Genomic DNA, 21,301 nt, shown 5'->3' with positions numbered 1-21,301 from the left:
TGGCATGAAAAATTGTCCCATGTATTATAATGTGGGTTTTGGGATACGGTTTTCAAAGCATAAAAACCATTTTAGCTTCTGAAATTGAATGAATACTCCTATTCTATCAGTGGGATCACTTTTCTATCAGAAAAATGACCCACGGGGCACATTTCCATGAGGGTCACTTTTCTGTCGCACATCAGAATTCTGTTGGATCTTTCCTGAATCTGAGGAAAATTGTTCATGTCTTGAAAATGTGACTCTACATTCTTGTCTGAACTGTTATACTCATGCAGATGTTTTCCACTTTTGGTGCTTCAGTCTTAGAGGGAGTGCAGTGCACTAAAATGAAATATTTCAGTTTTAGTTTAAGTTTTTGAGGGGCTCAGACCAGTTTTGTGTGCAGGCTTTACAGGGACAGGTATAGGGACATTCACAGATTTCTGATCTTAAAGCGAGAAAATGCAGTTCAAGTAACTCCAAAGCAGCTTGTGCACTGGCATTGCGCATCTAGAGGTTTTAAATGTGTATATTACTCAATTGTTGAGTAAAATTGTTTAATGTTATTTTATGTTGTAACTATTTTCTATGGCCATGCAGCCAAGGAAATTGTGGAGTGGCTTCTATATCAACGTTACTTCATAGGTCCTTGGGAAGGGAGTGCTTGCAGTGCTTGAGAACTGAGAAGGAGATATCAGCATGACATGAAAACCATTTTCATATGTATAATTGTGAATAAATTGTGTTGTAAAATTAATCTTTTCATTTGTAGTCTCTGTGAATACAACATTGCTGCACAGGTTACTCTGCCATTTAAATTTGTTTTCTTGCTATAGAATAGACCACACACCCAGAACACCCTGATACCTACGATCATAAACTTCTATATCTAAAAGTTTCCTTCATTGCGCCAAACAACTGCCAATCAGAAGCAAGCACAGTATACTGAAGTTACACATGGAAACTGTGAAGTCAAAACTCACAGCCCCTGGTTCAACAGGCAGGAGTGATGGAGGAAGCCTGTAATTTACCCATTAACACTTTCTTCTGTCAGCAAATCTGCAGTCAAACAGTGGCTGGGGATGAAGGATGCTGGGAAAGATCACTGGGAATCTCACAGCAGTAGGCTGGGGATGAAGGATGCTGGGAAAGATCACTGGGAATCTCACAGCAGTAGGCTGGGGATGAAGGATGCTGGGAAAGATCACTGGGAATCTCACAGTAGTAGGCTGCGGATGAAGGATGCTGGGAAAGATCACTATGGGAATCTCACAGCAGTAGGCTGCGGATGAAGGATGCTGGGAAAGATCACTATGGGAATCTCACAGCAGTAGGCTGGGGATGAAGGATGCTGGGAAAGATCACTATGGGAATCTCACAGCAGTAGGCTGGGGATGAAGGATGCTGGGAAAGATCACTATGGGAATCTCACAGCAGTAGGCTGCGGATGAAGGATGCTGGGAAAGATCACTGGGAATCTCACAGCAGTAGGCTGCGGATGAAGGATGCTGGGAAAGATCACTATGGGAATCTCACAGCAGTAGGCTGGGGATGAAGGATGCTGGGAAAGATCACTATGGGAATCTCACAGCAGTAGGCTGGGGATGAAGGATGCTGGGAAAGATCACTATGGGAATCTCACAGCAGTAGGCTGGGGATGAAGGATGCTGGGAAAGATCACTATGGGAATCTCACAGCAGTAGGCTGGGGATGAAGGATGCTGTAAAAGATCACTATATGAATCTCACAGCAATAGGCTGGGGATGAAGGATACTGTGAAAGATCACTGGGAATCTAACTGCAGTAACTCGCAACACTAAGCCCACCTGGGAACAACCTGTGCGTCATACGCATGGTGTTTGCGGATATTCAGAAGAGAAAACTGGCAAGACCGCAATATTATTGAGCAATTATCTGACCAAGTGCAAGATACGCTTGTGTAAGTGTTGAAAGTAGACGTTCAAGGCGGAACTCTGCTTAGTCCTTCACAGTGTGTGATTTATACTCCACTTGGTGACAAAGACTGAAAGCATTTTGCAATCAGATTGGAAAGGCAGAAGTGATACTGGGTGCTTTCCAATACGCAATAAAATCCATATAGAATGTGCTTTCTGATGCCACCAATCCTTCCAAACATGCTGCTGCACAAAAATGATCACCTGCATTTGGGATGCAATTTGGGTTTTAAAATTGGCAGGAGTGGAATGTTTACGATGATGGCAGTGTGTATGTACAGTATGTTTGATTGATTTGCACTGTGACAAAATTTAGGCTAGCATGTATACTCTTGACCCAGTTAATGGAATCTTGGGTCGAAAAGCCTTCTTGAAGGGGATGTGGTTATAGGGTATGCATGATCAGCTCATAAACTTCATGCAAACATTTTACTTGCCACACATTTTTATAGTGTTGGCCAGTTTTGGCCAAATCATACACTGACCTTGGGTCTGGGATCTAACCCCGTTTATCTTTTTATTGAGGTGGGGGTCACTGGTTATAAGAATGGCACTTCTTTATCAATCCCAGTAAGGAACATAATGTCCATTCCGACTGGACACTCACTTGCTTTGTTGTGGTGTGAGATATGAGCACTGCAGAGAGTTGCTTTAGTATGAGGTACTGAAGTGCTTCGCTGTGTTGTCCCCCCTACTGTCCACCATGCACCAGGCCCCGTGAATTATTTTCCCTCTTCGTACAGCTAGCAAGAATTAGCACTAACATATGCTTGTTATTTCAGCAGAGAAAGGATAAATCCAAGTGAGGTGTATTTTGAACTGGTGCATGGGGAGATCTGATTGAAGCAGATAGCCAGGCCTTCTGCTGCATGCCCATCACATGATTTGCATCAATGTTGTCTACAGTTGGGCAATTGACAGCTTATTAGCTCATCCTGCTGGTGTGGAGGTGCCATTAGAAACCTTACTAAGCCTGAAGGAAGTACCTTGATTGCTTTAGGAATAAAAGGAATTGACATTTCTGAACTAAATTAGGCATATGGGGCTAACTTACTAGCCTACATTATATTGTATGTTGTCTTTATTTATTATAAGAATATAATCTATTGAGCAGAGCATGCCTAATTATAGTGGTAGAGGTACTCCTAACAAGCTGTCAGAGGTAGCAGCAAGGAGGAGTGCTTTCTTACCTTCGAAGAAACCGATGATTTGCTAATTCTGATGTAGTGGTACAGTGGAGACGGACAAGGAACTATGAGTACCAGTAGCTGAGACTGAAACATAAAGTAAAATGGATAATTAAACTGACTGATAATTAGGGCTGTATTTTCTTGACAACATGAGCACAAATGCTGCTGGGAGCAAGTCACATGCATCAGGTTAGGTAGTTCCATGGTCTGCAGTAAACCCGTTTGTGTCAACATTGAGACCAGAACACATAGTCAACTTTCCTTTATTTGTGCGTTTGTCATGACTATTTGTGCATGATTGGGCAAACCTTTGGAATGTTAAAAATGCATTTCAGATGTTTGTGCTGATCGGGTGGTACAATACACGTAGGTTCAGTTCCCATCTAGGACGCTCCCATTGTACCCTTGAGCAAAGTTCTTAATCTGAATTTCTTCAGTACGTATCCAGCTACATAAATGACTTTAAGAAATGCAAAAGCTGTGTATAAATAGATGCAAAAAATGCATAAGAGAGCAGGGACTGGTTGGCTAATGGCTATAGACCTGTTTCTTTAGTGAGTGTACATTCATCTTATCAAGTGCGTGTCTGAAATGAATTAGGCCTATACCTAGTTGAAGTAGTGATATTTCAAAAAGTAGTGGTATTAAACAAAAATTACAGCAAAGAAGCATAAACAAGAATTGACATATAATTGGAAAATATATTTTCTTTGAGGGGGAAATAAATATGAAAATTAAAACAATTCAGTCTCATATGTGTTTTAATATCAAGAGTAATGGTTCACTGAGATGCTTGGAATGGCGCCTCTCATAACACACTTGCTCTTTGGCCATGGCGAAATTAGCAGTCAGTTGTGGTGCTGACACGCTGTTTTTAAAGGGAGAGAAATGGGGCGATCTGATTGGCATACCCCTTATTACACCCACATTTAATTTATTCCAGTCAAACCAGCCTCTTTTACACCTGTGCTGTAGCCTAGTGAAATTACTGAATTTTACTTGTACACGCCCTAATTTACCAGCGCCTTGAATTACCGTTAGCATTTCACAATTGGCCGTGACTGTTAAAATAGAACCCATAATGTGCTCTAGTTGGGTGTGTGTTATTACCCACCAGCTAACTAGCTAGCTAGATACAACTGAAAGATTAGCTAGTTAAAGTTAGCTGGACAGGAAATGTTTTTCATCTTCTAACATTAGACTGCTAGCGAGCAATTCTATCTAAGGGTAGTCTACTGTAGATACAATGTTTTTTTAATAATTCTCTGGCTTGCCAACGGGCTCTAATATTATTGTCTCTTTTTGGCTGGACTGCAACAGCAGGGCCAGCCCTGCAAACGCGAATGTCTGTGACTGACTGAGTGAGTGATGAAGTTACACCATTGGTCGGCCGGTCCAGCCATATACTAGGTTTTGACCTGGTCTTGTTTCTGTAATGTCTTTTACATGGTCTTATCAGAGCAAGACATGAGACTCACTGGTGTTTGAAAAAAGAGTGATGGGGTTGAAAGCAGAGGAGCCATTGGCCCCTTGGTCTTCCTGATTACGGCAATAGTGGCTTAGTAGCAAGTTAAACTAGCCCTTTTAGGCTAATTACATGTAACATGTTCTTGTTTAAATACCTAAATGAGCTACTGAAGATATCATGCTTTAATATTATACCACGTCATTAGCCAATCATTGTTCTATTTTATTTGAACAAAAAGGGATTATTTCAATAATTATGTTTGCCAAAGTGCGCTTAAGATTTTTTGTTTGAGTTATTATTTTAAATTTGTGTGTCATACTTGCATATCCTCTTTCTACCCCCACCCTTGCATATGGCTGACTTTTCCCCTAGTTTTAAACTGGAGGTGCAGTGAAGGAGCTCCGCACAAGCACTAGTGTGTTGATTTAGTGTGAAATGCTAACGCTACAGTATGTACTTTAAATATCAGGTTCTAGGATAATGGCGCATTCCTTTGCATGTTGAAAGTTATGGAAATAAGAGAATGACATTTAACAAATCTCCTTTCCCACTGGTTAGCTGAAGCAAGTTTAAATGCACTAAGATGAAGAGCAAGTGACTGCAGGTTTGATATTTTGATAACAGGCAGACCGTGGATTCCTGGGGGTCCCTTGAGGTATTGTAGGGGGTCCCTGGCCAGACGTGATGTGTAATGACTGTATGTAGATTTGGGTAAATATTTCAATATATAAAACCTCCTGTAAATATAACCCATTTTAACCTACGATGGGGGTGTCCTGGATGTCGTTGTGCTTGGGTGGAGGTTTCTGGATCAGAAAATGTTGAAAACCTCTTTCCTAAATTTGTATGTGAATAAATGCAGCTGTTTGTTCCTGAGAGAACAATAAGAGAAGACTAGCTCTCTTGCCTCCCAGGGCTGTCATTCTACGGCTCTGTGCTGCTCAGGGCTGGTCGGCAAGCCGGCCCTCCCAGGGCCCACCGCTGGAGCTGGGGATGATGTCACGAGCGAACAGTGCGCCTTTCTGAGCGGGGGAATGTTTTCACTGCGGCTGCTGATGACATGGTGTCACAGCCTTGTAACAATGGGACAATTGTGTGCGGCCCCTTTACCTAGAGAAGCACCCCTCCCCCTTCCTGTCACCCGGCCTGTTCATGGACGTCCCACCCCCCCATCCATGTGGTTATAAATGCACATTGTGCCAGTTTCCTAGGGAACAGAGTGTTGTGATTGAGGGTTGAGGCCAGGAGTTTGGCCAAACATATGTTCAGTGTTCCTCCTTTTGCAGTCCTCTGGGAGCACCTTACTTAAGGCCGCAGCAGGGCAACAAACCCCACCCCTCCACAATATAGGGTTGTTTGGTTCCCTGCAGCTATATGTTCAAACGTTTACCCCTCCAAAAAGGCATTATGGCATTTCCATTCTGGTGTGTGGGTGTGTGTGTGCGTGCGTGCGTGCGTGCGTGCGTGCGTGCGTGCGTGCGTGCGTGCGTGCGTGCGTGCGTGCGTGCGTGCGTGCGTGTTTTTGTTTCATTTCACTCACTAATTACATCACAATAAAACCATTCATATTGATATACATACAGTTATCAGCCTTCGTTAATGAGCTTACTAATAAATGTGGCCAAAATTGTTTGGTCATGCACATAATTGAGCTGGTTAAATTATTAAGATCAGAGGTTGGCATGAGATCCTGAATGGCTGATTGAGATATGGCGCCCTTTGCCCATTCCTGCCATATAGGTGTGTTTGTCCCCTCGCATAGCCCTATAAATATGATTGCTTAGGAAAAATTATAGTTTTTTAATATGGTGTGAAGGCACCAAGATGAAATTGTCATTTCCAGTGGCACCCAGGAATGGACAGAATCTGCATTTTATGTTCTCAAGGTATAGCTTTACTTGGTTTTGATTTGCAAAATGCATGCAATGCCAATAATATGATTACAAAGCACTGATTAAAATGGATAAATACTGTATATGGATAATATATATGGATAAAAAATGGATAATTGTTAAAAATGAGATGGATAAATAGGAAATAAATCTCTGGAGGCACTCACAGGGTGACACGGCCCTTCCCAACTTCTGAGAGCTGTGCGTTTGATGAGCTCAGTGTGCTTTGGCTGTGTGCCCTGTCTGGTCTTTTGCACCAGGGGCCTGGGTCAACACATTACTGACTGATCCCTGAGTGGAATCTGACCTAACAAACACATTACACATTTCTGATTGATCCCTGAGTGGGGATGGATCTAAACTAACAGACACATTACTGACCTATCCCTTGGCGGGGATAGAATCTAAACTAACAAATCCAAATCCTCCATCAAACCGCCTCAGCATCCCATCAGAGCGCATCACTGTCACATTTTTTCAGATTTTTCCAGAATTCCTGAAATTTGCCATAAATAATTTGGTAGGATCTAGAAGATTGATTTCATATTATGTAAAATAATTATGTGCCCCATGGTGGAACAGTTAATAGCACTGTCGCCTCACTGCTGGAAGATACTAAATCCTGACTGAGGCCTTTTCTGTGTGGAGTGTGCATGTTCTCCCCGTGTCTGCATGGGTTTGCACCAGGTACTCCGGTTTCCTCCAACAGTCCAAAGAAAAGACATGCTAATTGGAGACTCTAAATTGCTTGTAGGTATGAATGTGTGAATGAATGGTGTGGGCCCTGAGATTGATTGGCAGCCTGTCCAGGATGTATTCCTGCCTCTCGCCCACTGCATGCTGAGATAGGCTACAGCGATTTAAGAAAATGAATGAGTGGATGGATGATTGTAGGCCTTGTTTGTAGCTAATCAGGGTCCATAAGACACTAATCTTTATACACTTATTACAGATACAATTAAATCTTGGTAAAGCTGTACTTTAACTATATGCCCTGAAGCCTATGTAGCGCTGCCGTGAATATTTCATAACACTTCTCATGCCATCATTCTGCAGATTATGTCTTGGGATTCCAGTATATCAAGGGCACATGAGCCAAAATTATGTCAACATTTTACCATCTAAATCCCTCTGGGGTCACTGTAGGCATTGCACTCACAGTCACCTGAATAAGTATATGTTTAGTTATGAACCGTGATCATTATAAAAGTAATTACTTGATGTAATAGGCCTCGGGTCAGAGAAAGGAATTTGACATGGAATGATTAAAAAAAAAGGTTTGAGTGACTGTGGGTGCCAACAGTACCCTACAGGTACGCTGCACATCGACAGAGTCTATTATTATTGCGCAGTTTGTACCTGATCCATACAGGCACAAAAAAAAACAGCTTAGCATTTACAGACGAAAAAAAAACATAAATCGTGGTGAAATAAAGAACAATTAGTAATCCTTTGTCAGCGAAAAAAAAGTTGAACATCTGACAGATGTCACCCAAGATTCGATGAACACATTATCGAGTGCAAACGTCCCACTTTAAAAAGTTTACAGTTCTAAATTAGCCTGCGTGCATTTTTAAACAGCCATGTAAGAAATGGCAGGGAGATTTCCGGAAAACAACTTTGGCAGAAGTGTGTGCCTCAGGCTGCTGACTCGTACGTTAAAGAAAAGACGGTCACAGATGAGGCAACAGATGGCACTGGCAATTGTGCCAATAAACATCTTATTTATTCTGCAGGGAAAATCTGTTGCTTCCCATTTGAAAGTTGTAGTCACGGATGGCATCAAACAACACCTATTGAACTTAAAGGTTGATTTAAAGGGGCAGTTCACCCAAAAATGTAATGAAGGTATGTTTCCACTTATCCGGAGTAGTATGTGTCCATTGAGAATTTCACTGAAATGTGATGAGTTTTCTAGATATTTGCTGCAGCTCATTCCCATTCAAATGCCCCTTGTGGGTCCATCTTAGTATGGCTTCAAAGTGCTAAAAATGTACATTAAAAAAAACTTGACCGTAAGGTCTCCAAGTCTAATGCCATGGTTATTCATGAACATCCACTGAGCTTATTTTTGGAATGGTTTCATCAAACTATTTCGACCAAAGTATAGCTAGTCTACAGTGTAGTCTACAGTATAGCCACCCAAAGTCTTGTGCAGGTGGACTAGAATGAAACCTGTGTGATGGTAACATGAATGCTACCTTTTATTTTAATATCGCAACTTGTTAGCAACTTACTTCATTAAAGCACATAACAGCATAAAAATTCATGTTTGACATATTAACAGGTGCAATTAAATTTTTTTTAAAAAAGGCCTCGTACTCTCCAACACTATAAATGTCTGCCGCATGTCTATATTTCCCTAAAATCAGTATATGACAGTGTGGCAGTATTGTTGTCAATCCTCACCTGTGCTCAATTAGTAGCAGTCGCTATAGATTACCTGGGAGGGGCAATGTGATAACCTCTTGCTGGGGATGATGGAATTATAGGTGAGGACATTCCTCTAGAATGGATGAACTGATGTGATGTCCCTATTAGACATGTCATAAGACATGCAGCAAATATTACAAAGCAGATTTCAAGATAGCCATATTGAATTAGCACCCACTATATTATGATACAGTTTTGGTATCCTGAGACTACTTGACAGCTGCTCTACTTTCGGCAGTGTAATCTGTGCTTTATGGCCGGGGTGTCCAATCTTATCCAGTGTGGGTGCAGGTTCTCGTTTTAGCCTAGCGCTAAGACACCAGATTCAACTAATTAACTGCTCATACTTTAGTCCCCAGTGAATACTTTGATAAGTGGAATCAAGTGTCTTAGTGCTGGGCTAAAACAAAAACCTGCGCCCACACTGGCCCTTTCCAGATAGGATTTGGCACCCCTGACGTGAAGTATACTGCCATACACATAGCAGCTTAAGATTGGACATGCTTTATGGTATAGAGTTTAAGTATTACCGATATCTTTTCAGGTGTTGCAAAACACAAACAAATTATTATTTTGTGTATGATGCAGGCACATTAATTGATTCAATAGGAATATCAATTTCCTCAAATACAATTTTTGCTTGTGCGTTTTTGTTTAAAATGCTGTTTTTGCTTGTGGACTGCATTATATAAGCACAGACAATTTCATAGTGATCTTTTTTGTTCCTTTTCTCGTTTTCCCCCTAATTTGGCTTGCTCATCCGAAAGCTACTTTGTAGAAATGATTGCCTATTGTATGTTTGTGAGGATGATGCACTGTATTCAAGTTGGAGCATTTCAAGCTAACATCAGAGTGTGAACCTGTCTCTCTTTGCCCCTCTCCCACAGTGGTCCCAGCCCTTGTTGACCGACTGGGCGACTCCAAAGACCAGGTCCGGGAGCAGGCTCAGGCGGTGATCCTTAAGCTTATGGAGCAGACTGCGCCAGTCATGGTGAGTACTGGTCAGGTCCTTAGGCTGCGCATCCTCATTGTACTCACAGAGCCCAGTGTCCTCACCACAACACCACCTGGTCAGAGCCCAGTGCTGCTGCCACTACCCTAGGACAGTGCCCCTCGCAGAAATTAATAAAGATTTCAAGTTCTCTTTATATTTGTCAACAGTAGTTGGAATGAGACATTGCTCTTACTTCAAAGCAGAATATCTAGGTTTTGCTGTGGTGAGAACACCACACCAGTCTGCTTCTCCATAAGAGCTCACCCTGTTTCCTCTTTGCATTTTATAGTTTAACGTTGCAGTAAAACACATCAGCATTGGCTTATCTTCTCAGAAAAAGAACATGAGGCCAGGCTCTTCCACAGCCCCATGGTGGTATGAGGGCATTTAGATTTGGCTGTGTGAGATAATCAAGTGTGGTTCCCCAGGCTCTGAGGGAGATCACAGTACAACACTGGGAGGCCTACTTCTATTTAGCCCAGAGAGAACGTCTCTGCCAAAAACATAAAGCTCATAGCCGGGGGGTCGGAGGAAGGGTGGGTAGCCAAATGCTGACTAATGCTGAGCCCCAGTCGGCTTCTTCATCAGGGGCCACCCTGTTCCCAGCTGAAACCTGAGCCCTGAGTTTTTCTTCACATAGGGAAAGGGTGAGGTGTGAGGTTTCCCTCTAGTGGACGATACTGGTAGTGCTTTCACACAAAATTCTTTCAGCAATGAGCATGAAACTTCTAAATTGATTTTAATCATTTCATAAAATTGACATATATTTTAGATACATTTTAATGAAAACAAGGAGAACAGAAAGCAAGAATTTGTACATTAGAAGAAATGGACTATGTAATAAGATGTCCTGAATGGATTATCGCCCATTTCTCTTTGATTGGTAGAACTGTTACAAGTGAGCCTCTCCCTTCTCATTAGAACCTCTTTGCCAGCAGGGATGTACATATTACCCCATCTATTTTACTGTCCCCTAACACTAACATATTATGGCTTATTTATGTTTCTTGTGGAAGTTGGTGCCATTTAGCCACTTCTGATACCAGTTACTGCATATAATACATAATAGGTTGATGCTAAGTACAGATATCAATGCTTTTTAAAAAAAAAAAAAGAATGAATATGCAGTTTTTCATAAAATTGGGTAAAATTCTCTTTTGGCTGCCTGCCCTGCCACCAGCTATTTCTCATTTAGGTGACAGACATCCTCTCCCATAGGAAGTCATTGTATTTTTATATCATCCCCCTGCTGTCTATCACCCACCAGCCCTCTGAGCTGATCACATGAAAATTAATTATTTAAAACCTCTTTATACCGCCAAAGAAGGGACCATATCAACCACAAAGGCACACGTCTAATGCTGGTGTTCTGACAAACTGCCCTGCCCATCTGGATGAGCTACCTACTCTTGTGGTGTAGTTTTTCTCCTCGCTGAGAGATGTTACTCTCACTAATAATTCTGCTACCTTGCTGTAATGAATCTGTAACTCAGCTGCGTCAGCTAGTTGAGGGTCTTTACATTAGGGACACACAGTAGGACTGTTTTACTTCTCCGTAGTCTGCTGGACCAGTGCAAACTGGATATTTGAAATAGTTTATGTATATATACATGGATTATCACTTTCATAGCAACCTACCTTATTTTAACCACTTTTCACAGATGCCAAATCTGGCCAATCCTCACCCATTTAGGGGGTGTTCTGTTTAAGGCTTTATAACTCCAGATGTGAGCATCACTTGGAAAATGACTTAAATGAAGCAAGACACTTACAGTTGAGGCCAAACTTTTACATATACCTAGGCTAAACATATTAAAACTCAAACTTTTCACAACTCCACACATTTCATGTTACCATAGATTTCTTTTGGCAAGTTAGTTAGGGCATCTACTTTGTTCACATCAGAGGCCATTTTTAAACAGTCGATTAGAGATTTATTTCCGCTTTAATTCACTATATCAGAATTCCAGTGGGTCAAAAGTTTACATACACCAAGTTGACTGTCTTTTTAGAAGCTTCTGATTGACCAGTTGTCATAATTAGAAGTTAATTGGGAGTTAATTGGCACCTGTGGCTGTATTTAAGGGCCTATCTTTGGAGCCACTGCCTTTTTGCCCTTGATGCCTTGATGGGGAAATCCAAGTAACTCAGCCAAGACCTCAGGAAAAAAATAGTGGACCTCCATAAGGAGAGATTTCCTAACAACTGAATGTACCACAAGCATGTGTACAAACAATTATATGCAGAAAGAAAACTTGAGACCACACAGACCCTGCAATGTTCAGGAAGGAGGCACAAATTAACTCCCAGGGCTGAACGAACTTTGGTCTGAAAGGTTCCACTGAACCCCAAGACAACAACAAAGGAACTGGTGGAGGAGTTGGAGGTATCAGGTACTAAAGTATCTACATCCACCATTAAGAGAATCTTACATCGCCATGGCCTGAAAGGCTGTCGCGCAAGGAAAAAGCCCCTACTCCAAGACCGGCATAAAAAAGCCAGAATGAAGTTTGCAGGTGATCACCAGGAGTGTTCTCTGGTCAGATGAAACAAAAATTGAACTGTTTGGCCATAATGATCAGTGCTACGCATGGAGGAAAAAGGGTAAGGCTTTTCATCCAAAGAACACCATCCCAACTGTGAAGCATGGAGGTGGCAGCATCATGTTGTGGGGGTGTTTTGCTGGAAAAGGTACTGGTGCACTTCATAAAATAGATGGCATCATGAGGAAGTGAAAGTATTGGAGTGGCCATCACAAAGCACTGACCTGAATCCCATAGAAAATGTGTGGACTGAACTGAAAAAGCGCATCCGAGCAAGGAGGCCCACAACCTGACTGAGTTGCACCAGTTCTGTCAGGAGGAGTGGGCGAAAATTCAGGCAAAGTATTGTGAGAAGCTTGTGGAAGGCAACCCCAAGCGTTTGATTCAAGTTAAGCCGTTGGCGGTTAAGACAATGCCACCAAATACTAACAATATGTATGCCAACTTTTGAGCCACTGAAAATCTGATATAGTACATAAAAGCTGAAATACATCTGTCTCTTAGCTATTATTTTGAAATGACCTCTTATGGAAATAAAGTAGATACCCTAATTGACTTAACACAGGAAATGTATGGTAACATGAAAAGTGAGAAAGTTGTGAAAAATTGAGTTTGAATGTCTTTAGCCTAGGTGTATGTAAAATTTTGGCCTCAACTATACTATTTGCAGTAAAAACTTAGATGAGTATATTCATAATTTAGATAGAAATACAGTGCCACAAATGCAATTATCTGACTAAAATGAAGTTCTCCTTTAGTTTGAAATGAAATACTGAAAGATCACTTTTATAAAACAGGGAAAACTATACGTATACGTATTGGATCATAAACTCCTTGACCACAAGTGTGCAAAATCTGAAGGTGATATGCGGAACTACTGAAGATCTATGAAGCAAAAAGTAAGCAGTGTACCTAGTATCTACTAATCTGTCCAAAATGTCTAAATGGTGCATTGCTGTAACTTATAGCACAATAGTATATTTCACTACAAATCAATTGTTTTGACTCATTAAACTCACTTTTGCATCATTATCATGTGGGAATTATTATCTTTTCATCAGTATAGGGGTGTAAGATATTTAGAGATCCAAAAACATATCCAAAGCCGCTCCAAAAATGAATAAAATGCTTTTTGTCCATTTTCAACCGTGTAAATTCGCCCCTTATGATGGTTTAAGGTGAAATATTGATATCACATTGAAAAAATTGACACATACCTATATATATGTAATCATTCACTCTTGTATGTTTTATGTTCATCTAGCCCATATCAGCACACAGTAAATTGGAATGAGTATACGATACAAATACCCCTCAGAATGCACAATAAGATTACAATAAAATAATATTCCATCATCATAAAAATGTTGGTGGCATTCTAGCTTCAAGGTAAACCGATGCGTCAGGCATAATATATGACTGAGCCGCCTATGAACACTTACTCTACGGCATGTGAAATGGCCGCATTAGAGAATAGTACAAGACTCTTGAAAGACACTCAATTTCATAGTGAGTGGTACAACAAATCATGACCACAAATTCATGGGCCAAGCATGAAGTTCTGGAAGGCGATGTCCTTGTGCTCGGTGAAGGTGTTATGGTGGCCTGAGGTGACTGCTGTTTTGTTTTTTCTTTCCCCCAGTTCATTTGGGAACGGCTGCTCCCCGGCTTCAAGCATAAGAACTTCCGCAGCCGCGAAGGAGTGTGCCTTTGCCTCACCGCCACGTTGAACATGTGAGTGTGATCCACGGGGAGAGTGCACCCCACTCCAGCCCTGTCCCATTGTAGCTACCGTAGCACACTAGACACCTTTCACCCAAGTCTTTTCTCATGTTTAGCATTTTCCTCTATAAACAGAGACGGCTGAAGGAAATTTAAATACCAGTGACGCTGGGACTATGTTTAAATGTGTGTGGTTTGTTTATTTTTAATTGTACATTGTTAGAACTGACCTCACACTGTTCACAGAATAGCTTTGAATTGGTTTTTTGTCAGCCCTGTCTGAACCCCGGTGTGGTTGGTAGACAAAACATACTTTGAGGACACAGTAGGTAGGAGGCTGATTCGGACACAGCCCTAGGTTTTCTATGCGACAAACAACTAGGGCAACAGAGTTATTATATTGCCCCCTACTGGAGGATTTTCTGCTTGATATTCTAAGTAGCATTATGACATTTAACACTGGATAATTACTTGATCCTGCAACTGTCTAGTACGGTTTTCGAATGTGCGCATTGCCACCTTTGCTACACATTAATGCAAACCTGGCTGCTCCTCAGTGCTGGATGTGGTCTGTCCACGAATGTAATCCTCTTACCTGCGCAGAGAGGTCGGCTTGAGTGGCGACCTCGCTCTGGCGGAGTGCGGAGCCTTTTCTCTGTCAGTCTCACGCCATGCTGCAGCGCGTGTCTCTCCCAGGCGTGGGCCTCGGTTCCCCCAGAGTCTCACGCCTTGCACTCTCTCCCCGCGTTTCTCCCTCAGGTACGGGCCGCAGCCTTTGTCCCTCAGCAAAATCGTTCCGTTCCTCTGCACGCTGACCGGCGACTCCAACGGCCAGGTGAGTGTCCCTGAGCCGGACTGGTCCACAGTTCATTTTTATGCGAACATGCGTGTCTGAATTGTCAGTTGTCTCAGGTTACTGTGCTTCACTACTAAAAAAAAAATACTTGAAACACGTGGCAAGAAAAGTGTAATTAAAACTATGGAATTGATATCTGTCTTTAACTTTTGAAGATCAATTGCAGGTATTAGTACTGCTCTGCACAACCATGGTTTGGAGAGTTTAGGGAGTTAAGCAGGGCCCAAAAAATAGCTTACAATACTACGCTTGTGAGGAAAACGAATCAAAAAATGATTTTTGATTAAACCCAGTCCTGTAAGGCTTTGGAAATTTAACTCACCTCAAGTTTGCCTTGCCTTGAATAGTCCAGTGTCAATAGGTAATACATTACTGGCATGTGCCGAGTGCTATTCCTGCTACACAGTGAATGGACATTACATTCAGGGTTTGGTTAACTTTATTTCTATTACCCCCAATAGCTTTAGAAGAATCAGTTTAGCCGCTGACAGTACTGTAGTCTGGGCGCTGTCAATAGAAGATTAGCAAATTAATTTAGATGGAGGAACGACCGCTGCCTGCACTGCATTAAGGGATTATTTCTAGTAGTTACCATGCATATCATTGCCATGCACACAATGCGCCCAACTGGCCAACCACATCACCTCGTAACCTGGTCATCACCATCACTGCTACACCAGGCTAAGCCAATCGGTGATATGCGTGCTGTAGGCCCAGCCACTTATAACAGCCCTACCTAAAAGTTCAGTCGATCAATCTCAGCCCTTCAGCACACCTAGCCAGTCACTCTCGGCTCTATTGCACCAGGCCCAGCCAAATGCTTACAGCTCTGTATTAGTGCCCAGCCAATCACGGCGACTCACACTTCTCTGTCCATAGTGCTTAAGGTGGTGAAGTTCTGTGGTGTGACAGTTCACTTTAGTACAGCCTTAACTGTGGAATCTGTGATATCCTAATCAGGAATTTCTGGATCATTGGCTCCCTCTGCCTTTCAGTGGTGCAGATAACATAGCACTGACTGTGCAGTGAGCTCTCTCACAATGCACAATTCTACAGATACCAATTCAGTGAGTGCAGGGGTTACCAAGGCACCCGATGAAATAACATCACAGTGGAATTATGTGAAACAGGGTTCTCTCAGAGTGCTGCAGTACTGGAGAGCCACTGTGCATAATGACCAATCAGAGCCTGGGATACTATCACACCCCCTTTAGGGTGCATGAACAGGGAGCACACCTCTTCTGGAAAGGTGAAATTCTCAGACAACTCCACACATGCTTGCAAATGTGCTACAGTGAATAACATGAAGGGAACCAAAGTGATAGTTCCTAGCTTGTCGAACCTAGAAAGAGGTCTGGGTGTTCCTATATAATTACTACCACTGTGGTAAGTGTATGCAGTGTTGGACATCATTAGCTCCTCAGTGGTTAGCTCTTATGCAGTGCATGATAATAAATCTATGCAGTGTTGGATATCATTGTTCCCTCTGTGGTTAAGCCGTGTGTAGCTCCTGATATCACTGATTCCTTGGTCATTAACTCCCTTGTAACCTTGGATGATATTAGTCCCTCAGTGGAAACCTCCTGTGTTGCTGGATATTGTTTGTTCCTCTCTGCGTGAAGGCCTCTGCATGCTCTCCCTGCATTCAGTCTTCTGACTCCTGGGCCCTGGAGTTAAAAACTTTTCATCTCAATCAGATCTGGTCAGATTAGGAAATCCCATTTTTGTGATCCAGGATCAGACAACTTAGCCAGATTTTGTCCAGATATTTCAAAGCAATTCAGGACAGAATCACCTTCATCTTGATTTAGACTTTTCAAGATTGCCAGATCCTGATTATCAGTGGTTTAAAGCCCCCTAATGGAACATTACTAAGAATAATAATGTTACAGGTGTGTATTCATTACTAAATGACTAATTACAGAGACTCCTCATTCAGAGAGTCTTAAGACACTGCTTGAGGGACCACTGGCATGGCTGGTATTGTTCACATCCGCTATGCTGGAACTGCGAGAGATTACCGTCAAAGGGTCAATGCCAAGCGTCCCAAACCTCTTCAACAATACAAAAAGATTAACTTAATGCATGTATTTTCTTTGGGCTTGCTGATTTTGGCTACATTGTAGATCTTTTAAAGCCACAACTGCAACACAGAACCCTACGGAGTCATGCTCTGAGTGTGGAAGAACAGGTCTTCATTGCTCTGCACTTCCATGTATCTGGAATATTCTATTAAATCATAGTTGACAGTACGGGAGTCCACAGAACTACTGTTGGTGAAGTAGTACAAGCTGTGTCCTCCACATTGGCCAGACTAATCGATCACTTTGTTTCAAATGATGGCCAAATTGGCCAGTTAAAGCACACGTTTCTTTTTGGAAACATGCCCAACACTATTCGGGTGATAGACCACACCCAAGCACATCATCTGAGGGAGTGGGAATTTGTCAATAGGAAGGAGAGGCACAGTATCACCATTCAACTTGTAGGAGATGCAGACCTTGTAATCACCAACTATGTTGTGAAATGATCTGGGTCTGTCCATGATGCGCTCATCTTTAGGGAGAGCTGATTATTCAAGGTCCAACCCAACAGACCGGATGGCATAATATTAGGTGATGGTGTCTTCCCACTCATAACATGTTTGATGACGCCTTTTCCCACAGCAAACACACCCTCACATACACGCTATCTCAATGCACCTATAAAAAAGAGGTGTGCCGTTGAACATCTGAATGGGATTCTGAAGAGCCGCTTTGCGTGCTACAACTACCTGCTCGTGAAACCGCAACGAGCGTGCAGCATAATACTGGCTTGGATTGTCCTCCACCGCATCACTACCCGATCACATTGTACCTCACTGTGATGACATTGATGATCCTCCAGAACCTTACTCCTGTTGACAATCAAGGGCCACCTGTCAATTTTTCTCTAAATGAGAGACTCTGTGGTCGTACAATGAGAGATGCTATTGTCAACAACTTCTTTTGAAGTTGAAAGTTGATCACAGATGGACGAGTGCCAATTTAGTTGTAGATAATTGTTTGATGATTCAAAACGAAATTTCTGATTGATATCTTTTTTGTTGTGATAATTCTGTGGTGACAAACTGACCTGAGAGGTTGGCCTTTAGACAGGGCCAGCCCTAGGATTTTGGTGGCCCTAAACAAATAATTTCGTAAATACGTTATTTACCTTAGATAAACATTGGATCATGTGGCCCCCCCTCGTGGTCATGTGGCCCCTAGCGGTTGTGGCTCTAAACAACCGCATAGAGCGTTTATGCCACGGGCCGGCCCTGGCTATAGAGGCCACTGTAAGGGCCTGTGATGGAAAAAAGTAAATAACTATTTAGCATCCATTGAGGCTACAAACAATGTATTTTAATCTATAAAATTGACATCTTGCTTATATTGTATACTACATTTTGTTCCGGTAATCCACTCTAAATCCACCCTACTGGGATCAAGGTGATCCAGATATTTTGGATCAGAATGATCCCAATCCTATGTTAAAGTTTTGAACTATGTATTTTTGAATATTTGATCAGGATTAAAGCTTGGTTTCGCTTACCTGATCTGATCGGATTTTAAATAATCCAAATCCTGTTTTTTGATTTTAAAGTACTCATTTGCAGGATTTAATCTAATCCAATATTCAAATTCTGATCAGATCACATTGGAACTCCTGGGCCCTGGTCCAGAAGTCCAGATTCCAAGGTGTGTGTGCTAGATCCGAGCCAATTTGTAGGTCACACGTAGAGCTCCACGGTGCTTTCAGTCCTCCCTACCCGCACCTATACCCACACCCACATCTGGGGCTTCACACTGCTGTCAGGCTAAGGTTGTATAGGCGAGTGATACTTCTTAAAGATATCTTGTCTACTTCTTGTCTTCTGCCCATCACAGGTTCGAGAAACTGCTACAGCGACTCTTGTGGATGTGTATCGGTACGTAGGGGAGAGGGTGAGAGCTGACCTGGGGAAAAGGGACTTGCCCAGCGCACGGTAAGCCAGTGACCCATCCTCCTCCCCAACCCTTCTCCATCCCACTCTCCTTCCCCTTCCCCATAATGGTCCCCCCCCCGCATAATATTTCTATATTTAAATCCATAGTTAAAGTCATTGTGCCCTGTAAATTAGGCTAAGAGTGATTACTACTGCCGGTGCACTGACGAAAATATAAAAGGTCACAGAGCACGATCAGATTCCCTCTTTGACTGTTTTTAAAACATCTAGTCCCCTTCCCCATCCACCTCCCCTTCCACGTCCCCTTTCCCATAATGTTTTGGTAGTAATTGAAATATAATTTCCCTGTTAATTTATCTGCTGGTGCATTAGCATAAAAAAACCCATACTATTATGGTTGTCTCATCCCCTTCCACTTCCCCAGTCTCATCTTCATCCAATTCCCCTTCCCCACCGCCTTCCCCTTCCACATCCCCATCCCCTTCCATATCCCATTCCACTTCCTCATCCACTTCCTCATCCCCATCCCCTTCCCCTTGCATATCTCTGCCCCCATCCCCCTTCACATAATGGTCTGGTAGTAACTGAAATAATATGTTTAAAACCATGAAGCTAAAGTCTTTATGTTGTATAAATTAGGGTAAGAGTGATTACTACTGCTGGTGCATTGGCAAAAATAAAAAGGTCACAGAGTACGATCAGACACTTCACTGTGACTGTTTTGAAAATTTGATAATAGGTTGTCTTAGGTGACCAGTAGTTAAAGATCTGCTTAAGAGCTGATTTAATTTGGGAAGTCTGTTTAGGTATTCTTTAATGATTGGAGCATAAGCAGTGCTTGTCGGTCTGCCTTTACTCAATGCCACTTGTTAATGAAACTAAAGTTTCATGCCTTGCAGTCAGATCCAAGAGGCTTTGTAAGCCTCACATAACTCTCCCCTGAGTGGATTTCAGTCTAAAAAGGCTTCTACTTGCCTTGCCAGTAGTGGGGAGTTTCTCTGATGTGGGCAGAAATGAGGCTTTTGGGCCATTCAGTACTGCTGATGGAGGCGTACGACTTACTCCTCTTTGGCATGTAGAATTCTGAATGTAGCCACATGCTAGTGAAGCTTCTCACACAAAACCAGGATCGCTGCTCCTCAAAACTTGTGAGATGTCAGATGTTTGCTACAAATGTGGCGCGTTACGATCATCAGTGCCTTGCATGAACATCACAGGGTCATCCATTGTAATATTAATTTATTAAATTCCAAAGGTTGTATTGGGTTGTACATTGAAATGTAATCCAGGTAGCAGCTCAGCTTCAGCGGAGGGCAGTGGATTTTCAGTATACATTGGGTAGGGTAAGTTTTTTGACACCTGAGAATGGATCAGGTTTGATTTGGTGGGGAATAGAGGAGCTTTTTCTGGATAGTTCTCCTGTGAGACTGCAGTCTGGATTCACTCTGCACCTCCACCCCCCCCACCCTCACTGGAGCACCTCTGCAGTTTAGAAAAGGACATCTGTTTGTTTTATGTTCCTTAGTCTCCCTTACCCATTAGAAATTGGATTGGCCTTGCTGTCGGATTATGCTGCCTTTATGCAACCTAATTACAAGGGCTGTTTATTTAGTGCACACAAACAGACTTACAGAGTGCGTACACACACATGCACACACGTACACACACACACCCTCACACACATGCACACACACACGCACACACACAAAAGCTGTCAATTTTGCTGCTTCAGAATGCACAGCAGGCCAGAGTTAGAGAGGGAGAGAGAGAGAGAGTGAGAGAGAGGGGACGGGGGAGGGGCATTTCTTCTCCTCCACACAACAGCCGACTGCCCTCTGGCTCCCTTCTTCCTGAATGAGATTTGCTGCAGCTGGTGCGCGCGCACACACGGACACACACGCACACACAAACTCGCGCACTTCAGTCAGGAGGTTACGTAAAGGGGAATAAAGCGTTGCTCTGTCATGCACGGCCAAGCCGCGCGCCGTAGACGCTGACATCACGCACACACACACACAGAAACGGAGCGCGCGCAGACACGCACTCGCACACACGGCGCAGACGTTAACCTTTTTCTGTGCGGCGGACGGCGCATCGGGGAGGACGGGAGGCAGTGCGCGCCTGCGAGCCGTTTCTCCGCTGCATCGCTCCATGTGGGAAATGGCCACCAGAGTGCCTACATCCATGGCAACCGCGGAGGGAGCAGCCGTGTGTGGTGATTGATTGTTGCAGGTGCTTTTTGAGAATCGTCAGGAAGGCGATATTCAGCCTGCTTTAGACAGGAGGCTGAGAAGGTGTG

General features: G+C 42.7%; 1 protein-coding gene and 1 pseudogene across 22 annotated transcripts in view; both read left to right on the top strand.

Moving 5' to 3' along the window:
* LOC135255916 (CLIP-associating protein 2-like) overlaps positions 1-21,301 on the top strand; it is a 131,614-nt gene that overhangs the window by 12,270 nt on the left and 98,043 nt on the right. For 20 of the 22 annotated variants that reach the window (XM_064337825.1, XM_064337806.1, XM_064337768.1 and 17 more), the window contains exons 3-6: positions 9,808-9,911; positions 14,100-14,191; positions 14,939-15,014; positions 18,944-19,041. In XM_064337825.1, the coding sequence (XP_064193895.1) occupies positions 9,808-9,911; positions 14,100-14,191; positions 14,939-15,014; positions 18,944-19,041 (370 nt within the window). Of the gene's footprint in view, positions 1-9,807; positions 9,912-14,099; positions 14,192-14,938; positions 15,015-18,943; positions 19,042-20,901; positions 21,297-21,301 lie in introns of those variants that run through there. The other 2 variants (XM_064337876.1, XM_064337869.1) reach the window with 2 other exon arrangements.
* Positions 17,116-18,178, top strand: LOC135239094 (putative nuclease HARBI1; annotated as a pseudogene).

The sequence above is a fragment of the Anguilla rostrata genome, chromosome 1 (genome assembly GCF_018555375.3).
Source record: "Anguilla rostrata isolate EN2019 chromosome 1, ASM1855537v3, whole genome shotgun sequence".
In the NCBI taxonomy this organism is placed as follows: Eukaryota; Metazoa; Chordata; class Actinopteri; order Anguilliformes; family Anguillidae; genus Anguilla; species Anguilla rostrata.
This window is presented reverse-complemented; position numbering and strand designations above follow the sequence as displayed.